Raw genomic sequence first — 15398 nt, forward strand, 5'->3', positions numbered from 1 at the left:
CTCCTATTATCAAATTTTCTTTGTTCTATTGCTATATTTTATTTGAAAAAGAAGGCATCTAAGCTTTTTTATTGGTTCAGTACTCTGGAGAGCACTTCTTGATTGGTGGATGAATGTATCCACCAATTAGCAAGAACAACCCAGGTTGTTGAACAGAAATGGGCCGGCATCTAAACTTACATTCTTGCATTTCAAATAAAGATACCAAGAGAATGGAAAAAATTTCATAAAAGGAGTAAATTAGAAAGTTGCTTAAAATTTCATGCTCTATCTGAATCACAGAAGAAAAAAAAAATGGGTTCAGTGTCCCTTTAAGAGATGTAATAATGCTAATAATGAATCATTTGTCACACAAAGAGCAACCTCAGGACAAGGTCTCACGTTATATGTTGTATGTTGCTAGGTTCATGAGTAACTTGCAGAAGCACTTCTTTACTAAAACGCTGATGGGGGCATGATATAAACTTCCAGTAGAGGTTGGTAAGGACCAATATTGCAAAGCAATACAAGAATGTCTGATAAATGCATTTAGATATCCTGAGAGCATTCAGATAGGGATATGGGAAGACTTGATGTTTCTGTACTGAAAATTGTCAGCTCATTTAGTGATGGCTTCTCTAGTATAGAAAATAGTCAGTGAAGAGAATGAACAAAAGCACTAACAACTTACAGTGTTCTGTGAAGTTATAAAACTTGTATCTCCTCTTATGATTGTTTTAAGCTAATAATAATAATTAGTATTTCACTAATACTATGAAAATAACAATAATAATTATAATTATTATTATTATCGGTTATTTGTAGAGCGCCAACAGATTCTGCAGCGCTATAAACAAATGCGGAGTACAGCAAAACAATTATAGGTATCAAATGGGTAGAGGGCCCTGCCAAGAGTTCAGCTCTTAAGAAGGTGATCTACAAACAGCTGGACTCTTAGGCTTCTATGCTAATGGGGTTCAGGGGATAGCAGTGGAGGAGAGGAACTGGTATAAAGAAAGGTTAGTGTAGGTTGTATGCATCCCTGAACAGTAGAGTCTTTAGGGAGCGCTTAAAGCTGTTAAAACTAGGGGAGAGTCTTGTGTAGTGAGGCAGAGAGTTCTATAAGATGGGAGCCAGTCTGGAGAAGTCCTGTAAACGGGAGTGTGATGAGGTAACAAAAGAGGAGGAGAGTAGGAGGTCATGAGCAGAGCGAAGGGGATGGAAAGGAGAGTATCTGGAGACAAGGTCTGAGATATAGGGGGAAGCAGTGCAGTTGAGGGCTTTTATGTCAGAGTGAGGATTTTGTGTTTGATCCTAGAGGCAAGAGGAAGCCAGTGAAGGGATTGGCAGAGAGGAGCAGCAGATGAAGAGCGACGTGTAAGGAAGATGAGCCTGGCAGAGGCATTCATTATGGATTGTAAAGGAGCTAGGCGGCAGGTGGGGAGACCAGAGAGGACAGAGTTGCAGTAATCGAGGCGGGAAAGAATGAGAGAGTGGATTAAAATCTTAGTTGTGTCTTGTGTAAGGAAGTGTCTAATTTTAGAGATGTTTTTGAGGTGGAAGCGGCAGGCTTTAGCCAAGGACTGAATGTGAGGATTGAAAGAAAGATCTAAGTCAAATGTGACCCGAGACATTGGGCATGCAGGGTAGGGGTAATGATGGAGTTGTCAACAGTTATAGAGAGATTAGGGGTGGAAATTTTGGAAGAAGGGGGGAAATAAGGAGCACAGTTTTGGAGAGATTTAGCTTGAGGTAGTGAGAGGACATCCAGGAAGATGTGAGAAAGACAGTTAGTGACACGGGCAAGGAAGCAGATAGGTCTGGTGCAGAGTAGATTTGGGTGTTGTCGGCATACAAATGATATTGGAAACCGTGGGACTTTATTAAGGAACCTAATGATGACGTGTAGATTGAGAAGAGAAGGGGACCGAGGACAGAGCCTTGCGGTACTCCGACAGGTGATGGGGCAGAGGAGGCCCCAGAGAAGGCAACACTAAAGGTACGGTTTGACAGGTAGGAAGAGAGCCACCAGAGGGCTGTGTCACAGATGCATAAGGATTGGAGGGTTTAGAGCAAAAGAGGGTGGTCAACAGTGTCAAAAGCTGTGGACAGATCAAGGAGGATAAGCACAGAGAAGTGGCCTTTTGATTTTGCTGTAAGTAGTATTTCTATGAAAATAACAATAATAATAATTACTATGAAAATAATAAAAATAACAATAAGTTTTATTATGACGATACACCAATAAATACACTCTATGGGCAGCACAAGTAATATGTGGCCAGGGAGGGTACCCACACTGCCCCTGGGTGTGGGAGTCTTCTGAGCTGAGTATACTGCGGAACCATATGCAGGGGTTAGGGGAGTAGTATGAGTAACGGACCAGTGCACTGTATGGAAAATTGTATAGGAACGTTCGTACTGCGGAACCCTTATTGCGGCTAAGGGGAGTGGTATGAGTGACGGAAAGGCGCTCAGCATGGAGGGCTCGGGCACGGTGACACTGCCAACCAGTAAACCCATGGTGTGTGTGGAGTACCCGGGTCTGGTGCAGGATGTGAGCAGTATGCTGCGGACTCTGGGTGGCGAGGCGGCTGTTTCACGGGTGAGGAAATATGCTGGGCCATGCTGTGTATATAGCGTACTGTTCAAGTGACCGTACTATATAACCCTTTGCTCTTACTGCCCCTACACACAGTGCCTGACATAATGCCTATCAGTAACTGTCTGCCCTACTCTTACTGCCCCTACACACAGTGCCTGACATAATGCCTATCAGTAACCCTCTGCCCTGTTCTTTCTCCCCCTACACACAGTGCCTGACATAATGCCTATCAGTAACCCTCTGCCCTGCTCTTACTGCCCCTACACACAGTGCCTGACATAATGCCTATCAGTAACCCCCTGCCCTGCTCTTACTCCCCCTACACACAGTGTCTGACATAATGCCTATCAGTAACAGTCTGCCCTGTTCTTACTGCCCCTACACACAGTGCCTGACATAATGCCTATCAGTAACCCCCTACCCTGCTCTTACTGCCCCTACACACAGTGCCTGACATAATGCCTATCAGTAACCCTCTGCCCTGTCCTTACTGCCCCTACACACAGTGCCTGACATAATGCCTATCAGTAACCCTCTGCCCTGCTCTTACTGCCCCTACACACAGTGCCTGACATAATGCCTATCAGTAACCCCTGCCCTGCTCTTACTGCCCTTACACACAGTGCCTGACATAATGCCTATCAGTAACTGTCTGCTCTACTCTTACTGCCCCTACACACAGTGCCTGACATAATGCCTATCAGTAACCCTCTGCCCTGTTCTTACTGCCCCTACACACAGTGTCTGACATAATGCCTATCAGTAACCCTCTGCCCTGCTCTTACTGCCCCTACACACAGTGCCTGACATATTGCCTATCAGTAACCCTCTGCCCTGCTCTTACTGCCCCTACATACAGTGCCTGACATAATGCCTATCAGTAACCCCCCTGCCCTACTCTTACTGCCCCTACACACAGTGCCTGACATAATGCCTATCAGTAACCCCCTGCCCTGCTCTTACTGCCCCTACACACAGTGCCTGACATAATGCCTATCAGTAACCTTCTGCCCTGCTCTTACTGCCCCTACACACAGTGCCTGACATAATGCCTATCAGTAACCCTCTGCCCTACTCTTACTGCCCCTACACACAGTGCCTGACATAATGCCTATCAGTAACCCCCTGCCCTGTCCTTACTGCCCCTACACACAGTGCCTGACATAATGCCTATCAGTAACCCTCTGCCCTGCTCTTACTGCCCCTACACACAGTGCCTGACATAATGCCTATCAGTAACCCTCTGCCCTACTCTTACTGCCCCTACACACAGTGCCTGACATAATGTCTATCAGTAACCCCTGCCCTACTCTTACTGCCCCTACACACAGTGCCTGACATAATGCCTATCAGTAACCCCCTGCCCTGCTCTTACTGCCCCTACACACAGTGCCTGACATAATGCCTATCAGTAACCCCTGCCCTGCTCTTACTGCCCCTACACACAGTGCCTGACATAATGCCTATCAGTAACCCCTGCCCTGCTCTTACTGCCCCTACACACAGTGTCTGACATAATGCCTATCAGTAACCCCCTGCCCTGTCCTTACTGCCCCTACACACAGTGCCTGACATAATGCCTATCAGTAACCCTCTGCCCTACTCTTACTGCCCCTACACACAGTGCCTGACATAATGTCTATCAGTAACCCCTGCCCTACTCTTACTGCCCCTACACACAGTGCCTGACATAATGCCTATCAGTAACCCCCTGCCCTGCTCTTACTGCCCCTACACACAGTGCCTGACATAATGCCTATCAGTAACCCCCTGCCCTGCTCTTACTGCCCCTACACACAGTGCCTGACATAATGCCTATCAGTAACCCCCTGCCCTGCTCTTACTGCCCCTACACACAGTGCCTGACATAATGCCTATCAGTAACCCTCTGCCCTGTCCTTACTGCCCCTACACACAGTGCCTGACATAATGCCTATCAGTAACCCCCTGCCCTGCTCTTACTGCCCCTACACACAGTGCCTGACATAATGCCTATCAGTAACCCCCTGCCCTGCTCTTACTGCCCCTACACACAGTGCCTGACATAATGCCTATCAGTAACCCTCTGCCCTGCTCTTACTGCCCCTACACACAGTGCCTGACATAATGCCTATCAGTAACCCTCTGCCCTGCTCTTACTGCCCCTACACACAGTGCCTGACATAATGCCTATCAGTAACCCCCTGCCCTGTCCTTACTGCCCCTACACACAGTGTCTGACATAATGCCTATCAGTAACCCTCTGCCCTACTCTTACTGCCCCTACACACAGTGCCTGACATAATGCCTATCAGTAACCCTCTGCCCTGCTCTTACTGCCCCTACACACAGTGCCTGACATAATGCCTATCAGTAACCCTCTGCCCTGCTCTTACTGCCCCTACACACAGTGACATAATGCCTATCAGTAACCCCCTGCCCTACTCTTACTGCCCCTACACACAGTGACATAATGCCTATCAGTAACCCCCTGCCCTACTCTTACTGCCCCTACACACAGTGACATAATGCCATCTAGTGTCCTTCTGCTTTTCTCTTACTGACATTGAACACAGTGCCTGACAAAATGCCTGCTAGTAACCTTCTACACCTACTGCTCCCTACAAACATAGCCTGGCCTAATGCTGGCTAGTAGCCACTATTCTTTAAACAAAGTGCACAGCTTCATGTCTGCTGGTAACCCTCTGCCTTGCTCTCATTGTCTCTATACACAGTGCATGTGATAATTACTACTAGTAACCCTCTGCCTTGCTCTCACTGTCTCTATACACAGTGCATGTGATAATTACTACTATTAACCCTATGCCTTTCTCTCACTGTCTTTATGCACAGTGCATGTGATAATTACTACTAGTAACCCTCTGCCATGCTCTGACTGTCTCTATACACAGTGCATCTGATAATTACTACTAGTAATCCTCTGCCATGCTCTGACTGTCTCTATACACAGTGCATGTGATAATTACTACTAGTAACCCTCTGCCATGCTCTGACTGTCTCTATACACAGTGCATGTGATAATTACTGCTAGTAACCCTCTGCCATGCTCTCACTGTCTCTATACACAGTGCATCTGATAATTACTACTAGTAACCCTCTGCCATGCTCTCACTGTCTCTATACACAGTGCATCTGATAATTACTACTAGTAATCCTCTGCCATGCTCTGACTGTCTCTATACACAGTGCATGTGATAATTACTACTATTAACCCTATGCCTTTCTCTCACTGTCTCTATACACAGTGCATGTGATAATTACTACTAGTAACCCTCTTCCTTGCTCTCACTGTCTCTATACACAGTGCATGTGATAATTACTACTAGTAACCCTCTTCCTTGCTCTCACTGTCTCTATACACAGTGCATGTGATAATTACTGCTAGTAACCCTCTTCCTTGCTCTCACTGTCTCTATACACAGTGCATGTGATAATTACTACTATTAACCCTCTGCCATGCTGTAACTTCCTCTATACACAGTGCATGTGATAATTACTACTATTAACCCTCTGCCATGCTGTAACTTCCTCTATACACAGTGCATGTGATAATTACTACTATTAACCCTATGCCTTTCTCTCACTGTCTTTATACACAGTGCATGTGATAATTACTACTATTAACCCTCTGCCATGCTGTAACTTCCTCTATACACAGTGCATGTGATAATTACTACTATTAACCCTCTGCCTTGCTCTCACTGTCTCTATACACAGTGCATCTGATAATTACTACTATTAACCCTCTGCCATGCTGTAACTTCCTCTATACACAGTGCATGTGATAATTACTACTATTAACCCTCTGCCATGCTGTAACTTCCTCTATACACAGTGCATGTGATAATTACTACTATTAACCCTATGCCTTTCTCTCACTGTCTTTATACACAGTGCATGTGATAATTACTACTATTAACCCTCTGCCATGCTCTCACTGTCTCTATACACAGTGCATGTGATAATTACTACTATTAACCCTCTGCCATGCTGTAACTTCCTCTATACACAGTGCATGTGATAATTACTACTATTAACCCTCTGCCATGCTGTAACTTCCTCTATACACAGTGCATGTGATAATTACTACTATTAACCCTATGCCTTTCTCTCACTGTCTTTATACACAGTGCATCTGATAATTACTACTATTAACCCTCTGCCATGCTGTAACTTCCTCTATACACAGTGCATGTGATAATTACTACTATTAACCCTCTGCCATGCTGTAACTTCCTCTATACACAGTGCATGTGATAATTACTACTATTAACCCTATGCCTTTCTCTCACTGTCTCTATACACAGTGCATGTGATAATTACTACTATTAACCCTATGCCTTTCTCTCACTGTCTTTATACACAGTGCATGTGATAATTACTACTATTAACCCTCTGCCATGCTCTGACTGTCTCTATACACAGTGCATCTGATAATTACTACTAGTAACCCTCTTCCTTGCTCTCACTGTCTCTATACACAGTGCATGTGATAATTACTACTAGTAACCCTCTTCCTTGCTCTCACTGTCTCTATACACAGTGCATGTGATAATTACTACTATTAACCCTATGTCTTTCTCTCACTGTCTCTATACACAGTGCATGTGATAATTACTACTAGTAACCCTCTTCCTTGCTCTCACTGTCTCTATACACAGTGCATGTGATAATTACTACTATTAACCCTATGCCTTTCTCTCACTGTCTTTATACACAGTGCATGTGATAATTACTACTAGTAACCCTCTGCCTTGCTCTCACTGTCTCTATACACAGTGCATGTGATAATTACTACTAGTAACCCTCTGCCATGCTGTAACTTCCTCTATACACAGTGCATGTGATAATTACTACTATTAACCCTATGCCTTTCTCTCACTGTCTTTATACACAGTGCATGTGATAATTACTACTATTAACCCTCTGCCTTGCTCTAACTGTCTCTATACACAGTGCATGTGATAATTACTACTATTAACCCTCTGCCTTGCTCTAACTGTCTCTATACACAGTGCATGTGATAATTACTACTATTAACCCTCTGCCTTGCTCTAACTGTCCTTATCACACACATTTCCATGGCATAATTTTTGCTAGTAACATTCTGCCTTATTCTCATTGCTTCTTACATATTTTACTGGGTATAATTTCAGCTAGTAACCCTCTGTCTGCTCTCACTGCCTTTTTCACAAAGTGCTCGGTTTTCTGGTAACATGTTGCCTTCTCTCTGTCCTTATACACAATGCCTGCCGAACTGTCTGCTTGTAACCCTCTGCCCTGCTCTAACTGCCTTCTATGCATATAGTGCCTGGTACAATTTTTCCAATGACCCTTACGTACAGTGCCTGTGAATATTCCCTTCCTAGTCACCCTCTGACTTTCCCTTATTTCTCTCTACACACGATGCCTGCTAGTGCCCCTTTAGTCAAACCCTGGGTATGTGAGATTACAGTCTTTATCATTTCTTTTCTGCTAAGTATGGGCAAACATGAAAATGCTGGCTCTGCATTGTGTAAGCAGTTATGTTTACTTGACTCTAAACAGTTGTGTTTAAATATCACTAAGTAGTAAAAAAGAAAAATGAGTGGAATGTTCAGTGCTGCAGTATAGACTGACAACTTGTATTATACTGATGTTACAGGTTTATGCTGACCCCACTAAGAGACTGGAGCTCTATTTTAGACCTAAGGACCCCTATTGTCACCCACTTTGTGCCAACCGCTTCCCCACTACAACCATGCTTCTTCGCGTTAAAAAGAAGACTAGACGGAGAAGGACAGAGGATGACAGTGGCTCAGCACAGGAGGGCAAAATAGAAATGGAAATTATTGGTGTTGTTGGCACAGTCTATAAATTCCAAGGTATGTGATTTACTGTTATTGGGGATACAGGTGACTGAAAATGTCTGCTTGCCTTAGGCTCCAAAATTGTGTGTGTGTGTAACATAATTTATTAATTTTTCAGAAGTAGATTAGTATTTTACATTATATGAGCTTCTCACTATCTATCTGAAAGCTCTAATCTCCTTGTACTATGCAATTTGCCAGACTTGGGATGCACTCCATGCTGATCTTACTCTGCTTTTGTTATCAGTAGATGTGTATGTAGGTGAGAGTTTCCTAGCATAATATACTGCTGTTAATAGCCAACCATTGTAGACCTATGATGATAAAGAAATGACAAAACTGTACACTTAGACTTAAGATAATAAGGAAATGCCAACCACTGTAGAATTAGACCTATGATGATAAACAAATTTCAACCACTGTAGACTCAGACTTAAAGGGGCAGTTTACCCCAAAACTTTCTCTCCTTTAAGTTGTTCCCAATGATCCATTTTACCTGCTGGAGTGTATTAAATTGTTTACAAATAGCTCCTTAGCCTTTATATCAACATTTGAAATAGCTGATTTAGCCTGTAGTATCTCTATCTATTCTGAAAGTTTCTATACCTAGGTATAGGCTATTGAGAAACTATGTAAACACAGCCAGCAGAAGAAATTACTCACAGTGGGAAGTGGAAGAGATAAAGCTCTAAAATGTTCATTTTCAATTATTCTAAGTATTGTAAAGAGACAAAGATAATAAAGGAAAGCATTTGAGTGATAAGATAAAGAGATCTGATCTGTCAGCAAGCCAAGCCTATTTTGATAGGCTGTGCTGTCAAAGAGCAAATCTAGCTATTTATTTTGCAAAAATAAGCATAAAGGAGCAATTTCTCATACATTTTAGACACTGCAGCTGGTATAACAAGTCATGGAGAATACATTCAGGGAAAAACTATTTTACAGTGAACTGTCCCTTTAATATGATAAGGAAATGCCAACCTGCTTAGACCTAGACCTATGATGAGAAGAAAATGCCAACCACTGTAGATCTAGACCTATGATAAGGAAATGGCTACCACTGTAGATCTATAATGATAAGTAAATATCCTCCACTGTAGATGTATAATGATAAGGAAAAGTAACCCACCATAGATTTATACTTTGGAAATGTCATCACCCATAGCGATAAGGAAATACCACCCACCATAGACCTATAATGAGAATGAAATGCCACCCACCATAGACCGATAAGGAAATGCCATCCACAGGATATATATATATATATATATATATATATATATATATATATATATATATATATATATATATATATATAAATAATAAGCAGTTCCTCTGGCTTGCTTTATTCCAGGGATGTCTGATTTTCAGTACCTGGCATTTCACTGTGACGCTGATGGCAGCCGGACATCATTATATGACAAAGTTCTACTCAAGAAGCCAGAGACACAAGACTTCTTTCACCAGGAGATCCCTCTGTACATCCCTCCACCCATCTTCTCCCGCCTTGATACCAGCGGGGATTACTATTACCGCCCGAATGTGAGCCACAGGTAGGTGTTACTCTGTTTGTTTGTTACAGACACTTATTATGGAGGTGATTATCACTAACTGCCTTGTGTATATAGTCTCTGTGACTATCCATCTGTCAGCGTGTATAGCATGTAAGCAGTGCAAAATGGCTTAATATACTCATCTAGGGACCAGTTCTGAACAAACGCTCCAGCATGAAATTAAATTATAGTGCAGAACTCACAGAATTCTCCAAAAAAAGGATGAAGCCTGGAAGTCCCAGAGAGATTAGAGCTGCCTCTTATAGAAGTAATAAGGCTCTCTGGTTTGCAAAATCACAAATTGGAGAGCAAGAGGATACCCAAAACTGATATAAATTCTCAGTTTTCAGCAAATACAAATTAAACTGAAATGTTTTCAGTACAATTTAACTTGTATTTGCCTTTAGTTTAGTACACATTACTTAACTCTGTCAGTTAAAGAAGTATATTGTGAATTCTGATCAACTTTACCTTTATAAATCAGGGAGAGTATAATGAGATTTGTGAGTGAGCTTCAGACACTCCCAGGAAATTCCTGTGTTCTTTCTACTCTCTGAAACTGACAAGATTATTTTACATAGTGAAATGCAATTTGCTAAGGATACACAGAAATATACAGTGTTCTCAACTAATATTGGCACCCTTGGTAAATATGAGCAAATAAGTCTGTAAAAAATTGTCTTTATTGTTCAACCTTTTGATCTTTTGTTAATAAATACTCTGCTCTCTGCTCTCATGGATATCAAACAAATGCAAACACAGCACAGGTTTATCCCAAATAAATATATATATATATATATATATTATTTTGCCCTTTTAAAAGATTCTCCTGATGTATTTCAAAGGCAGCTTAGTCTGGAGATTCCACTATCGTCAATGGAATAAATAGTAATGGTTAGGAGTTGAGGGTTCCAAACTGTAGCGCTCATAGAATGGAGAAAACATAAACAGAGAACAATTTATGGTGCAGTATGAATATACTAGTTAACAGTATAGTGCAAAAAGTAAAAATGTTGCTCACCTTTTTAGACCTCAGACATGTGAGGTATGTGAGGAGCGTTGGGGGGAATTAATCCCTATCTGTGTTAAAAGATATCTGTCTCATGGTGACCAGTTGGAGTATGGTACTTTTGGGGTTCGATACTTCTTTTTTTCCCTCTGGTGCCTTTGGGGTATTCTCCTCTGTGGAGTATGGTATCTTTACTTTCTAGTAATGAATTTCATCTGTTTGGTGTGAGTCGAATCCTTTCTTTTTCAGGAGTACAGGGAGTGCAGAATTATTAGGCAAATGAGTATTTTGACCACATCATCCTCTTTATGCATGTTGTCTTACTCCAAGCTGTATAGGCTCGAAAGCCTACTACCAATTAAGCATATTAGGTGATGTGCATCTCTGTAATGAGAAGGGGTGTGGTCTAATGACATCAACACCCTATATCAGGTGTGCATAATTATTAGGCAACTTCCTTTCCTTTGGCAAAATGGGTCAAAAGAAGGACTTGACAGGCTCAGAAAAGTCAAAAATAGTGAGATATCTTGCAGAGGGATGCAGCACTCTTAAAATTGCAAAGCTTCTGAAGCGTGATCATCGAACAATCAAGCGTTTCATTCAAAATAGTCAACAGGGTCGCAAGAAGCGTGTGGAAAAACCAAGGCGCAAAATAACTGCCCATGAACTGAGAAAAGTCAAGCGTGCAGCTGCCAAGATGCCACTTGCCACCAGTTTGGCCATATTTCAGAGCTGCAACATCACTGGAGTGCCCAAAAGCACAAGGTGTGCAATACTCAGAGACATGGCCAAGGTAAGAAAGGCTGAAAGACGACCACCACTGAACAAGACACACAAGCTGAAACGTCAAGACTGGGCCAAGAAATATCTCAAGACTGATTTTTCTAAGGTTTTATGGACTGATGAAATGAGAGTGAGTCTTGATGGGCCAGATGGATGGGCCCGTGGCTGGATTGGTAAAGGGCAGAGAGCTCCAGTCCGACTCAGATGCCAGCAAGGTGGAGGTGGAGTACTGGTTTGGGCTGGTATCATCAAAGATGAGCTTGTGGGGCCTTTTCGGGTTGAGGATGGAGTCAAGCTCAACTCCCAGTCCTACTGCCAGTTTCTGGAAGACACCTTCTTCAAGCAGTGGTACAGGAAGAAGTCTGCATCCTTCAAGAAAAACATGATTTTCATGCAGGACAATGCTCCATCACACGCGTCCAAGAACTCCACAGCGTGGCTGGCAAGAAAGGGTATAAAAGAAGAAAATCTAATGACATGGCCTCCTTGTTCACCTGATCTGAACCCCATTGAGAACCTGTGGTCCATCATCAAATGTGAGATTTACAAGGAGGGAAAACAGTACACCTCTCTGAACAGTGTCTGGGAGGCTGTGGTTGCTGCTGCACGCAATGTTGATGGTGAACAGATCAAAACACTGACAGAATCCATGGATGGCAGGCTTTTGAGTGTCCTTGCAAAGAAAGGTGGGTATATTGGTCACTGATTTGTTTTTGTTTTGTTTTTGAATGTCAGAAATGTATATTTGTGAATGTTGAGATGTTATATTGGTTTCACTGGTAAAAATAAATAATTGAAATGGGTATATATTTGTTTTTTGTTAAGTTGCCTAATAATTATGCACAGTAATAGTCACCTGCACACACAGATATCCCCCTAAAATAGCTATAACTAAAAACAAACTAAAAACTACTTCCAAAACTATTCAGCTTTGATATTAATGAGTTTTTTGGGTTCATTGAGAACATGGTTGTTGTTCAATAATAAAATGAATCCTCAAAAATACAACTTGCCTAATAATTCTGCACTCCCTGTATACTGTGGTCTTTTGTGTTTTTTTTGGGAAACAGACTATTAGATTCCTTTAGAAAGCTTTTTTAGAGGAGTTGTTTGTAGTCTGGTAGAGGCTGCTATAAAAGCCGGTTTTAAATCTTTGTAAAGTATGCCTGAAGAAACGGCCAGGAGAGCCGAGAAACGCGTTGCAATTGTCAAATGCTGAACTATTTGCTCAATATGCAGAGCTTGCAATAAAATTTGTTTTTATCACAATTGGTGCCTTCGATGTTTATATAACAAGCAGTCCTACTACCAGACGCCAAATCTATCAGGGATAGCTGTACACCGGAGAGAGCCAACTGGTCAGCTCTGATTACCAGCCTGTTTCCACAAGCACACTGGTGTGCTGTTTACTATTGTGAGTACCCTGTGTAAAGACCATCTGTAGTTTGTCCGCTCATTGTGCTTTCTGATACACACATTTGTGCGCCTCTTCTCATCCATGTTTTTAGAAGCAACTTGTTCCTGCTGAGCAAAGTTTGGAGGGTGGCGCCGAATGGAGTGCGATCTCTGAAAGGATCATTTGGAACTGTGTGCCTTACATCGTAACGTCTTCTGTTTGGAGCTAAACAGACTTTCATTTCTGATGCATCCTAACATCTATCTTTAATGAGGTTCCATTTTCCATTATTATAAATAATCTAAGTGCTGTTGACTAGTTTCTATCTGCTGATTTTACATTTGATTGATATATGTACACAATTTTGAGTCTATAATTGCAAGTTGCTGTCTAATAGCGCCCTCTGGTGACTTTGGTCAATTGTTTTTCTTGTTGATAAAAATATATAAAATCACAAAATCTTGAAATAAAACATTCACAGGATCCTAGGATAAACTGGGGACCTGACTGTGTAGTGGGAATCTTCCTGTACCTCAAGGGAATGTTGAATACAGAACTTTATAAAACATCCAATGTACAATATAACAGTCTTCCTTTAAAAATATATATAAATCTTATAAAAGTGGAAAAAATTGGTTGCGCAGATGTAGTCAATGCACAAATCTGCTAGAGCAATGCTAGACAATGATAAACAATGCTAGACAATGATAAGCAATTTTAACAATGCTAGACAATGATAAACAACAATGATGAACAACAATGATAAACAATTTAAAACAAGAGGGTATCGATACCTATAAAAATGACCTTATAAAAATAACCGTGTAAAATAAGAATCGGTGAAAAAATGTATAAAAGACAAAAAATAAATAATCCTTGTGAGGTAAAAAAAAGGCGGTTGTGAAGTGAAAAAACAATTGCTTAAAAAATGCAATTGCTAAAATACCAAAATTATGGAAAAATGTGTAAGTGTAGGTGTACACCTTTTCAAAAATTCTAATGTCAATATTCCATATATAACATCATGGTGAAGAAATGTTGTGAAAAAATATATTGTGAAAAATAAATGGTAATAATGTCTTAATTAAATTGTGAAAGTTAATATCTTTAAGAAAAGTCTCTTAATAAAAATTGTCCAAATGTCCTTCAGATAGCACAATTATAATCCAATTTGTACAAGTGGAGATATCCTTGCTAAAGTGTTTAGATGGTGGATGGTTCCTAATATATTTACTCCAGATAGGATGTTTCCATATATCTTCAATGTCCTAAGCAAGAAAATAAACAAATGTGGTGCAATATTACTATTACAAAAATGGCTGAATAGGTAATGAACTCAACAAATAGGGACCTGAGCCGTGAATATCAGTAACACTCTACGCGTTTCGATCCTCCTGGATCTTTTTCAAGACTATATTTTTTCACAACATTTCTTCACCATGATGTTATATATGGAATATTGACATTAGAATTTTTGAAAAGGTGTACACCTACACTTACACATTTTTCCATAATTGCTTGAATCAGTAGTAACTTAAGTGTTCTCCTCAGGATCAATTTAATGGGCATACCAGCCAGCTGATTTTACTGATATCCTGGCTAAAACTTAAACCAATATAAAGCCAAAATGAGCTAATAATATATTTTTCAACATTTGTTTGCGTAAATTATTATTAAATTCATTTTTATTTAATTAGGTAATTATTTTGTGCTTTGGATAACTTAAGTTACATTTACACTGGCCACACCCAGCTACTTCATAATGCCACCCGGCTAGCAAAATGTTTTTATTGAGAAGACTGAATTACTGTAGCTGTATAAGATGCCTATATGCTCCACGACTGCAGGTAGTTTTATACAGTATATGGTAATCTCACAGTGTGTTCTATGACGTTGTGGTGCATCTGCTTTATAGCAAGTGAATTAACCGGCAATATGTTAAAGGGACAGTCTAGTCAAAATGTATTATGTAGATAGGGACTGCAATTTACTTTAATCATCAAATTTGCTTTGTTCTCTTGGTATTCTTTGTTGAAAGCTAAACTTAGGTATGCTCATATGCTAAATTCTAAGTCCTTGAAGGACGCCTCTTATCTCAGTGCATTTGACAGTTTTTAACAGCTAGACAGTGCTAGTTCATGTGTACCATATAGATAACATTGTGCTCACGCAATTGGAATTTCCTAGGAGTCAGCACTGATTGGCTAAAATGCAAGTCTGTCAA

At 41.0% G+C, this 15398-nt stretch overlaps 1 protein-coding gene across 2 annotated transcripts in view; it reads left to right on the top strand.

Annotated features, from left to right (window-relative positions):
- Positions 1-2438: 2438 nt before the first annotated feature.
- GTF3C5 (general transcription factor IIIC subunit 5) overlaps positions 2439-15398 on the top strand; it is a 59353-nt gene continuing 46393 nt past the window's right edge. For both annotated transcript variants that reach the window (XM_053696237.1, XM_053696238.1), the window contains exons 1-3: positions 2439-2584; positions 8229-8448; positions 9788-9986. In XM_053696237.1, the coding sequence (XP_053552212.1) occupies positions 2459-2584; positions 8229-8448; positions 9788-9986 (545 nt within the window). In that variant the 5' untranslated portion in view covers positions 2439-2458. The remainder of the gene's footprint in view (positions 2585-8228; positions 8449-9787; positions 9987-15398) is intronic.

This window comes from Bombina bombina, chromosome 12, assembly GCF_027579735.1.
Source record: "Bombina bombina isolate aBomBom1 chromosome 12, aBomBom1.pri, whole genome shotgun sequence".
Classification (NCBI taxonomy): Eukaryota; Metazoa; Chordata; class Amphibia; order Anura; family Bombinatoridae; genus Bombina; species Bombina bombina.